Raw genomic sequence first — 11,177 nt, 5'->3', positions numbered from 1 at the left:
CGTGTCGTTGTGTCCCCCCAGGAGGCGGCTGCCGTCCCCCCCGGAGGTCAGGAGCCCGTTGTTCCTCCCACGCTGGTTGCTGTGAGTACTTCCTGTTTCTTTCCTTCAAAGTAAAATGCAATAACTGATATAATAATAATAATTAAAGCTGCAACAAAGAATCGATTAGTTATCGATAATTATTTGGTCTTAATCATTTCTTTAAGAGAAACAGACAAACTTGAGGACCTTTGGTGCATAAAAAACAGAAATCTGCTTTATTAAAGTCATGTTTGTCTCTTTTTATGAAATCTTATCGAACGGTATTTTGAGCTAACGTTAGCATCTTAGCTAACGTTAGCATCTTAGCTCAATCATCTATAGCTACGTTCCGACATGATTTCCATTTTCTGTCATTGTTTTTAATAAGAAACGTTGATTATTTCATAGATTTCACAAAAATAACACACACACACACACAGACACACACAGATGCACTCACACAGACACACACACAGATATGCAAACATACACACATTCAAACACTCACACACACACACACACACACACACACACAATCACACAGACACACCCATCACACAGACCACACACACTGTACACCCTTACCCACCATACACTCACAACAACTCACACACAGACCACACACACACACCACACCACACAACCACACACACACCCACACACACACACCACACCCCAATCCCCACAGACACACCCATCACACGACCACACTTGTCACACTTACAACCCAATACACTCACACATCACACCACACAGACACACCACACACACACACACCCACTCACAACCACCACACACACACACACCAAACAGACAGACACACCACACACACACCACACAACACACCACACACACACCCACACCCACACCTGGACTTACATCAGGGAGTGCAACTGCTGGTCTGCTTCCTGTTCAGGGTCTGGAGAACGTGACGTGACCGAGCGACTCGGTGACCCCTGCTGCCAGATCAGCGGCCAGCCGCTCCGCATCCTCTGGTTCCGAGGACTACCGATCGAGAGCTCCATCGACTTCCAGATCAGCTACGTGGGCGGGACCGCCCGCCTGGTGATCCGCGGGCCTTCGCTGAGGACGAGCGGCGCTTCACCTGCACCGCCAGCAGCCGGCGGGCACCGTCAGCACCTCCGTGCTACCTGCTCGTCAAAGGTAGGGGACGCAGGAGGACACCTGGCGCTGGACTGGAGCACCCTGAGACACTGGTGTCTTAGTCATAGTTTTTCTATTTATCAGCTTTAAAGGAGCTGATGTGCTTTTATGATGACTCAGTAAACATAAGTTCAACTTCTAGAGGAGAGTGTGAAGGCTCCCATTTCCTTTATCAGTTTTATCAATATATGCAACTGCACACACATATGTACACACACATGGTGCTACCGCACACGCACACACCACACACACACACACCACACACACAACACACACACACACACCCCTCCCACACACACACACACACACACACACATGCACACACAAACACATATACACATATACACACCAAACCCCACACACACATACACACCAAACCACACATGTACATATACACACACTGTGACATATATACGCTCACACACACACACACACCAAACCACACACACACACATACATATAAACACTCACACACACACACACCAGACCACACACACATTCACACAAAACCACACACACTTATGTACATATACACACACACACACACACACACACATATACTTATGCACACACACACACACAGACACACACACACACACTCTCATGTCACCATGTGCTTTGTTGTAGTGTCCGAGGAGATCGAGACCCGAGAGGAGTCGTCCGTCACCGTCGGGGGGGTCAGTCAGGAGAGAACGTGAGTGGTTGTCGTCTTTCTGATCTTTCTGAAGTCCCGCCCCCTGCTGGCGCCCGCGCTGTTTGACCGCGTGCTTTCTTCCCTCAGCGTTGCCATGGAGACAAAGGAACAGACGGTGGTGGAGGTGAGCGCCGGCGAGGCCGCCGCTCCCTTCTTCATCCGGAAACCCACGGTCCAGAAGCTGGTGGAGGGAGGGGGGGTGGTCTTCGAGTGCCAGGTCGGAGGAAATCCCAAACCTCACGTCATGTGGAAGAAGAGCGGCGTGCCGCTCACCACCGGATACAGGTACGCCGCTCGCACCGGCGCCCCTCGCACCGGGGGCCGCGCACCGGCGCCCCTCGCACCGTACGGCGTTCTACCGTCACCACTAGGCGTCAACAGTGTCAAATACTCAGTCTGTAGTTTTTCTTTGAGACAGTTTATTCCAATTATACTCCTTTCATTCCACATTAATTTCCTTTCATTCCCATTAGTTCCAGTTTATTCCCATTTGTTCCCATTATTTTCAATTTATTCCAGAGTATTCCCATTAATTCTTCTTTATGTCCGTTTTGTTCCTCTTAATTTCCATTTATTCCCATTATTTCCCTTTAATTCCAGTTTAATCCAATTTATTCCCATTATTTCCCTTTAATTTACATTAATGCCCATTCATTCCCGTTTATTCCCCATATATTGCTGTTAGTTCCCTGGAAAGTTTCCAACTTTGAAAATGTTAACCCTAGTCAAAACTTTTTCAAAGCCTGTCTCCGGGTCTTAAAACATCTGCTCATGTACCAAGTACATGTACTCCAGTTGTGTACTGAAGTTCACATGGCAGGTACTTGTACTTCACAGCTGTGTTTTCCCCCAGATATAAAGTGATCTATAAGAAGGAGAGCGGCGAGTGCCGCCTGGAGATCTCCATGACCTTCGCCGACGACGCCGGGGAGTACGCCGTCTTCGTTAAGAACCCCCACGGAGAGACCTCGGCCTCGGCCGCCCTGCTGGACGAAGGTAAGAGTAGTAACACTACAAGTTACTAAAGTAACTAGTAACTAAAGCTGTCAGGTATATATATATATATATATATATATATATATATATATATATATATATATATATATATATATATACAGTATATACACCTATTTACAATCTTTTCATCCCTATAAGTATGTTTTTTAGAAGTTCTTCTGGCATTTTAATTTTAATCCTAAAGGAGAACTTCAGTGTGTGTAACGCTGTTGTGTGTTACAGATTATGTAACAGCGTTGTTGTGTGTTACTGTGTATGTTACAGCGGATGTTACAGCGTGTGTCACAGCACATGTTGTTGTGTGTCACAGCGTATGTTACAGCGTTGTTGTGTGTGACAGCTTATGTAACAGTGTTGTTGTGTGTTACAGCGTGTGTTACAGCGTATGTTACAGCGTTGTTGTTGTATGTTACAGTGTTGTTGTTGTTGTGTGTCACAGTGTGTGTTACAGCGTTGTTGTTGTTGTGTGTTACAGCGTTGTTGTTGATGTTGTGTGTCACATCGTATGTTACAGTGTTGTTGTGTGTCACAGCGTATGTAACAGTGTTGTTGTTGTGTGTTACAGTGTTGTTGTTGTTGTGTGTTACAGCGTTGTTGTTGTTGTTGTGTGTTACAGCGTATGTAACAGCGTTGTTGTTGTGTGTTACAGTGTTGTTGGTGTTGTGTGTTACAGCGTATGTTACAGCGTTGTTGTTGTGTGTTACAGTCTTGTTGTTGTTGTTGTTGTTGTGTGTTACAGTGTTGTTGTTGTTGTTGTTGTGTATTTCAGCGTATGTAACAGTGTTGTTGTTGTGTGTTACAGTCTTGTTGTTGTTGTTGTTGTGTGTTACAGCGTATGTAACAGTGTTGTTGTTGTGTGTTACAGTCGTGTTGTTGTTGTTGTTGTTGTGTGTTACAGCGTTGTTGTTGTTGTGTGTCACAGTGTTGTTGTTGTTGTTGTGTGTTACAGCGTATGTTACAGCGTTGTTGTGTGTTACAGCGTATGTTACAGCGTTGTTGTGTGTTACAGTGTTGTTGTTGTGTGTTAGTGTTGTTGTTGTTGTTGTGTCACAGCGTATGTTACAGCATTGTTGTGTTACAGCGTATGTTACAGTGTTGTTGTTGTTGTTGTTGTTGTGTGTTACAGCGTATGTTACAGTGTTGTTGTTGTTGTGTGTCACAGCGTATGTTACAGCGTTGTTGTGTGTTACAGCGTGTGTTACAGCGTGTGTTACAGCGTTGTTGTGTGTTACAGCGTATGTTACAGTGTTGTTGTTGTTGTGTGTTACAGCGTATGTAACAGTGTGTGTTGTTGTTGTTGTTGTGTGTTACAGAGGCCTATGACGCCTTTATGAAGCAACATGACGTGACATATAAAACCGAAGTGACTACGACGGTGGTCCAGGAGCCCTCCGTGGTCGTGACCCAGTACGAGCAGGAGCAGAGGAGGACCACCACCCCCATGAGCTTCGTCTCAGAAACGGTACTTCCTGTCCAGACATCCCGATCTGGGACAAGTAGCTAGGGGGGTCAACGAGCGCCTCGTGTTGTCTCCCCCATCGACCCTGCAACTATTTGGTTTTGAAAACTTTAATTTTGGTCCACAAAAAGTTCTGATTTTGCGGCTGACAACCTTATGGAACAGATCCCTACAGAGATAGACCTTTAACATCTCTTTAAAATATTTTTATTTAACGAGGAACGTCTCTAATAAGAACATGTTCCTTTCCATCCAGGGAATATTATAATTTAGCTTGAAAAATAAATAAAATGTATATCAATAAAATTTAAGAAAGTACTTTAACAGCAAAAAGAAAGCCTAGAAAACAATAAAAAATACATAAAGTACAATACAAAGACAAGATGAAATGAAATGAAGGCTATATAATTATAATTCCTTTCAAAAAATCTTGCTGTAGATCAGCTAAATGGATAGTTTTCTTACTTATTAATAATTTGGATAGACTCAAAAAAGTGCTCCAACAAGACTCAATGGTGCATTCATGTGCAACTCGTAAACTCAGAGAAAGTCAAACTGTTGCTTCTGCCAGTGAGTGGCTCTTCTCTAAATATTGGTGTCCCCCAATTAATGTTCAAATTAAAGTATAATTGAATGGCGACACCCCTAGAAATAAAGACATGATTCATTTATATGGAAATCTTGACTGTTACGAACGTGGTTTTGCAGGAGTTTCTGGTGTCTGCCTTCGAGGAGCGGATCATCCAGGAGATCGAGCTGCGGATCCTGAGGATCAGCTACAGAGAGCTGGTGACGGAGGACGGAGAGCTGATGGTCACGGCGCCGGAGGAGGAGGCGCTGCAGCCCGCCTTCGACACGCCCGTCAAAAACTACAGAATCATGGACGGCATGGGCGTCACGTTCCACTGCAGGATGGCCGGACACCCCCTGCCCAAGGTACGGACCACAACCAAATATCATGGAAAAATATATTTCAAATACAGCAAATAGATAGATAGATACACATATATCACACATACACACATATACACACACATATGGAAAAGATCCCTAGAGAGATATACCTTTAAAACCTTTCTCTTTAACAAGGAACGGCTCTAAAGTTGCTAGCACTGAACCCACAAGACTCCATTTAAAAAACAACAGTTTTAGCGAGAATAGAGCCGACATATTTTCACATGTAAATCGGTGAACTATGTGTTTATTTCATCCAAACTAGAGATGTGATGGTTGGAAAAGTGGAAAGACGACTGAAAGCAGCTTGTCATAGTTTTATTATTTTGTTCTGTTTACTCTGAATGAATGAGTGTTTTATGATGCTTAAATCATTGACTACGTATATGGAGTCTGGTGCGCAAATTCACGGATGTTTTTATGGTTAAACAAAAGATCTTTCTCCTTAACAGAAAGGTCGACCTCCTTAGAACTCCTACTAAGTCATTTCAGCATTTCTGGAGAATATTTATCAACGTTACATTGGTGCATAATGAGAATGTTTTTTGCCAGATTGCTTGGTACAAAGACGGCCAGCGCATCAGGCCGGGGGGGCGGTACCAGATGGAGGTCCTGCAGGACGGGCGAGCCAGCCTGCGTGTGCCCGTGGTGGTGCCGGAGGACGAGGGCGTGTACACCGCCTTCGCCTCCAACGTGAAGGGGAACGCCGTCAGCTCTGGGAAGCTCTACGTGGAGCCGTCCGGGGCCGTGACGCCGCAGAGATACACCCCCCAGCCCGCCATGCAGAGGATCAGGTGAGACACGCCGCCGTTGCTTTGCCAGAGAGCTCAGTGGTAGAGCGGTCGCCTGCCGATCGGAAGGTTGGGGGTTCGATTTCCTGGCCCTGCTGTCCCATGAGAAGTGTCCTTGGGCCAAACACTGAACACCGAGTTGCTCCCGATGCCCCATCGGAATGTGAATGTCTGTATAACAGTCTGTATGAGATCTATGTAATTAGCCTCTATGCTGATGACGCCGCTCCGTCCCCAGGTCCACGTCTCCTCGCTCTCTGAGCCGGTCCCCCGGACGTTCTTCCAGCCGATCGCCCGGACGCTCTCCGTCCCGTCGCCTTGACGACACCGACGAGGCTCAGCTGGAGAGACTCTACAAGCCCGTCTTCGTCCTGAAACCTTTCTCCATCAAATGCTCCGAGGGGCAGACTGCAAGATTCGACTTAAAGGTGGTGGGCAGACCGATGCCCGACACGTACTGGTTCCACAACGGTGAGAGAAAACCCCCAAAACATCATCTGTATCTGTTGATTCTGCCACATTAACCCTCGTGTTGTCTTGGAGTCCTGGCACAAAAATGGGCGAAATAAGCGCTGAAAATGTCAACAATAAACAGGTCAAAAAAACGTTGGCAAAAACATTAAAAAAAGCACCCACAACGTTGGAAAAGTTACAAAAATGTTGGGAAAAAGTGACAATACTGTTGAAAAAAGTGACCAAAATGTGTTTTTTTTCATGCATAAGGCTTAAAACGGGTTTCTTCTTCTTTTTCTCAGGACAACAGGTGACCAATGACTACACACACAAGATAGTGGTTAAAGAGGATGGGACCCAGTCCCTGATCATCGTTCCGGCCATGCCCCATGACTCTGGAGAGTGGACGGTCATCGCCCAGAACAGAGCCGGACGGACGTCTGTCGCCGTTACTCTTAATGTTGAGGGTAGGTCTGTCAGACACGTTAAAAAACGTTTTTAAAAATACTGCCTTTTACTGCCATTTATATATGTAGAGAGCAGCATATCTCCACCAGACTCCATGTAAATAATCACTACTTTTAGTGTGTATAGAGAAGCATATCTCAAAAGGTCTATCTCTTTAGGGATTCATCCCATAATGTCTTAGAATAATAACATGAGTCTTTCAGCAGCAACAACAGAACTTTGTGGATCCAGACCGACGACGTATCGCCCGTATTGTCAGAAGCCACCTTGCTTAATACAGCCTCATGTATCTTGTGGCTTCAAAATGTGTATTGCATCATTAACACGTTCTTGTATTTTCCCCTCCACACAGCTCGAGAAAGCGTGGCGCGCCCTCAGTTCATCGAGAAGCTGAGGAACATCACCGTGAAGCAGGGCACTCTGGTCGAGTTGGCCGTCAAAGCCATCGGAAACCCGCTGCCCGACATCGTCTGGCTGAAGAACAGCGACATCATCACCCCACAGAAACACCCACACATCAAGTATGCATCGTTAGTTTGAGATTGTCTAACCTGTGCTGTAGAGCTGCAAAGAGTCACCAATTAGTCAATTATTAGATTAATCTCCCACCTTTTTGCGTGTGTTGCATTATGTGAATATTTTTGAGTTTCTTCGCTCTCTGAATCCTCCTTTCTTTCTTTCATCCTTCCTTCTCTCCTCCCTTTCTCTCCTGCCCTCCATCCTTCCTTCTCTTCTTTCCTCCATCCTTCCTTCTCTCCTCCCTTTCTCTCCTTCCCTCCATCCTTTACACACTTCCTTTCTTACGTCTTCTTTCTTAATTCCCTTTTTCCTACTGCTATATTACTATACTATACTAAACTATACTATACCATTACATCATTTGAGCCAAGGAGCATTCAGTTACTGAATAGATCACAGGCTCATAAACATGTGATGTTGGGCACTTTTAGTTACTTATTTAATTATTTCTTAGCTGGTGGAATGATTACTGCATGTCACCACCAGTGCTGCATTGTTGTTGTTGTTGTTGTTGTATTGTCTTGTCTACATCTTAAATGCATCTTCATTGCTGTCGGATGTTGGTGTGGTTGTTGTTGTCTTTGTGGTCTGTGGTTATTCACTATTGCATGGACTTGTTCTTTAAATTAGGCTCCCTTGAATGCGAAACAATTCATTCATTCAAATATGTATTTCAGGATTGACGGGACTAAAGGAGAGGCCAAATTCCAGATTGTGTCTTCTTCCGGCTCGGACAGCGCCTGGTACACGGCCACGGCCATTAACAAGGCCGGCAGAGACACGACTCGCTGCAGAGTCAACGTGGAGGTGGACTTCGCCGCTCCGCAAGCCGAGAGGAAGCTCATCATCACCAAAGGAACGTATAAGACCAAGGACATCGCCGCGCCCGAGCTGGAGCCGCTTCACCAGCGGTACGGCCAGGAGCAGTGGGAGGAGGGCGACCTGTTTGACAAAGAGAAGCAGCAGAAACCAGTCTTTAAGAAGAAGCTGACTTCTATCAGGATGAAGCGCTTCGGTCCGGCTCATTTCGAGTGCAGACTGACTCCGATCGGCGACCCCAACATGGCAGTGGAGTGGCTGCACGACGGCAAACCCCTAGAGGCCGCCAACCGGCTCCGCATGGTCAACGAATTTGGCTACTGCAGCCTGGACTACGAAGCCGCCTACGCCAGAGACAGCGGTGTCATCACCTGCAGAGCCACCAACAAGTTTGGAGTGGACCAGACCTCGGCAACGCTCATCGTCAAGGACGAGAAGGGCCTCGTCGAGGATACACAGCTGCCCGAAGGCAGGAGGGGCGCGCACCGGATAGACGAAATTGAACGCATGGCGCACACGGGAGGACCCTACGGCGTCACCGGCGACGAAGAAACAGAGAAGATGAAACCAGAGATTGTGCTTCTTCCCGAACCAGCCAGGGTCCTTGAAGGTGGCATTGCACGATTCCGCTGCAGAGTGACGGGTTATCCCGCGCCCAAAGTCAACTGGTACCTCAACGGGCAACTGATTCGCAAAAGCAAGAGATACCGACTTACCTATGATGGCATTTACTACTTGGAGATTGTTGACGTCAAGTCCTACGACTCCGGCGAAGTCAGGGTGGTCGCAGACAACCCTCTCGGCACAACCGAGCACACGGTGAAGCTGGAGATCCAACAGAAGGAAGACTTTAGATCGGTGCTGCGTCGCGCTCCCGATCAGAAGGCCTCGGAGGCGTCGCACGACAGAGGCGTCGGGTTTGATGTTGTGAAGGTGGAGCGAGCCAGCGAGTCGGCGCAGGACAGAGAAGTCGTGAAGCTGCGCAAGGCGCAGAGAGTCGTTCACGAGAAGACCTCGGAGGAGTCGGACGAGCTGAAGAGCAAGTTCAAGCGCAGGACGGAGGAAGGCTTCTACGAGTCCATCTCCGCGGTGGAGTTCAAGTCACGCAAGAGGGACGACTCCTACGAGGACCTGCTGAAGAAGACAAAGGACGATCTCCTCCATCGCCTGAAAGAGAAAGAAGAAGCCGAGAGGAAGAAGATGGAGGAGCAGGGCAAAGTCACAATCCCCACCATCAAACCGGAGAGGGTCCAGCTCTCCCCGAGCATGGAAGCACCCAAGATCCTCGAACGCATCACGAGCAAGACGGTCGCCCCGCTGGACGAGGTCCGCTTCCAGCTGCGAGTCGTCGGCAGACCGGAACCCGAGTGCCAGTGGTTCAAGAACGGCGTCCTGGTGGAGAAGACGGACCGGGTCTACTGGTACTGGCCGGAGGATCACTTGTGCGAGCTGGTGATCCGGGACGTGACGGCGGAGGACTCCGCCAGCATCATGGTGAAAGCCGTGAACGTCGCCGGGGAGGCCTCCAGCCACGCCTTCCTGCTCGTGCAAGGTAACGACTTTTTACGACAAATCTACGATTTGCCAATGTCTTTCTTTCACGCTCACAGATTAACACAATCACTTACCGCTGAAAAGAACCCAGAACGGCGCCGGCGGCGGAGGGATTAACGTCTTATACTCTCGATATAAATACCTCCGATGTCCTCTGAGATTAAAGTCACACATTTGTGCAACTACTTGAGTTTTTGGGGTCAAAGAACCTCACCAAGGGTTGACGTGTGTGTGCAAAAGCAACAAAAACATGTGAAAATTGTAAAAAAAAACAACTAAAAAACAAGTTAAAAACAATATCCTGTTCCTGTTCTACAAATGATATCCTGCTACAAGAAAGAATGAAGTTCGAATGGAATTTTTTTTATAAACGTTCTTAATTTTAATTTTTTAATTTTACATAAATTTATGCTCACATGAACACATGCATACAAAGTTTTTTTTTCTTTTCTCTTTACCATCGATATTCTTCATTTACGTTTATCTATAGCAAATAAAATCATAACACATCCATACTAGACTTAATACACAGGCCAATGAACCAGTCATTATACAATACTATCACTTTGAGTCCTTTTTGTATCTCTTTAATATTTTCATGTGACCCACTTTTCAAAAAGCTTCCTTATCAGAAATTTGGGTTCAGAAACGACATTAAAAGTGACAAAAACCACAGGAAAAGCTTCAAAAACGATGAAAAAAGAGACAAAAATGTCAAGAAATGCTTCAAAAAATAATAAAAAAATGACAAACACATCAGGAAAAGCATCAAAAACGACAAAAAAGAGACTAAAATTACAAAAAGTGACAAAAACAATAATAAATGCGACAAAAACATTTTAATTTGAAAGGTTGACCCAGAATAACGGGTTTCCTGTTGGACGGGAGACACCCGAGGGTCTCTGATCCAGTCTGACCAGATGTTTTGTGTCTCCAGGCAAGACGGCGGTGACCTTCACCCAGCACCTGGAGGACGTCAGCGCCAGCGAGAAGGACACCATGGTGACCTTTGAGTGTGAGACCAACGAGCCCTTCACCAAGGTCAAATGGCTGAAGAACGGAGCGGAGGTCTTCTCCGGGGACAAGTACCGCATGCACTCGGACCGCAAGGTCCACTTCCTGTCCGTCCTGACCATCGGCATGAAGGACGCCGCCGAGTACTCGTGTGTGATCGTGGACGACGAGACCATCAGGACGAGCGCCAGGCTGCACGTGGAAGGTGACCTTTACACCCCCCCCCCCTCCCCCCCCACACGTTAGCTCT

The 11,177-nt window shown here is 46.7% G+C and overlaps 1 protein-coding gene across 1 annotated transcript in view; it reads left to right on the top strand.

The window, feature by feature from the left end:
* LOC116702471 (titin-like) overlaps positions 1-11,177 on the top strand; it is a 210,852-nt gene that overhangs the window by 12,808 nt on the left and 186,867 nt on the right. Inside the window, 14 exon segments of the mRNA XM_032536680.1 lie at positions 22-85; positions 938-1,093; positions 1,096-1,185; positions 1,813-1,879; positions 1,967-2,164; positions 2,733-2,875; positions 4,210-4,358; positions 5,064-5,291; positions 5,862-6,103; positions 6,339-6,571; positions 6,856-7,020; positions 7,374-7,542; positions 8,218-9,911; positions 10,851-11,132. Coding sequence (XP_032392571.1) covers positions 22-85; positions 938-1,093; positions 1,096-1,185; positions 1,813-1,879; positions 1,967-2,164; positions 2,733-2,875; positions 4,210-4,358; positions 5,064-5,291; positions 5,862-6,103; positions 6,339-6,571; positions 6,856-7,020; positions 7,374-7,542; positions 8,218-9,911; positions 10,851-11,132 — 3,880 coding nt within the window.

The sequence above is a fragment of the Etheostoma spectabile genome, chromosome 2, assembly GCF_008692095.1.
Source record: "Etheostoma spectabile isolate EspeVRDwgs_2016 chromosome 2, UIUC_Espe_1.0, whole genome shotgun sequence".
Classification (NCBI taxonomy): Eukaryota; Metazoa; Chordata; class Actinopteri; order Perciformes; family Percidae; genus Etheostoma; species Etheostoma spectabile.
This window is presented reverse-complemented; position numbering and strand designations above follow the sequence as displayed.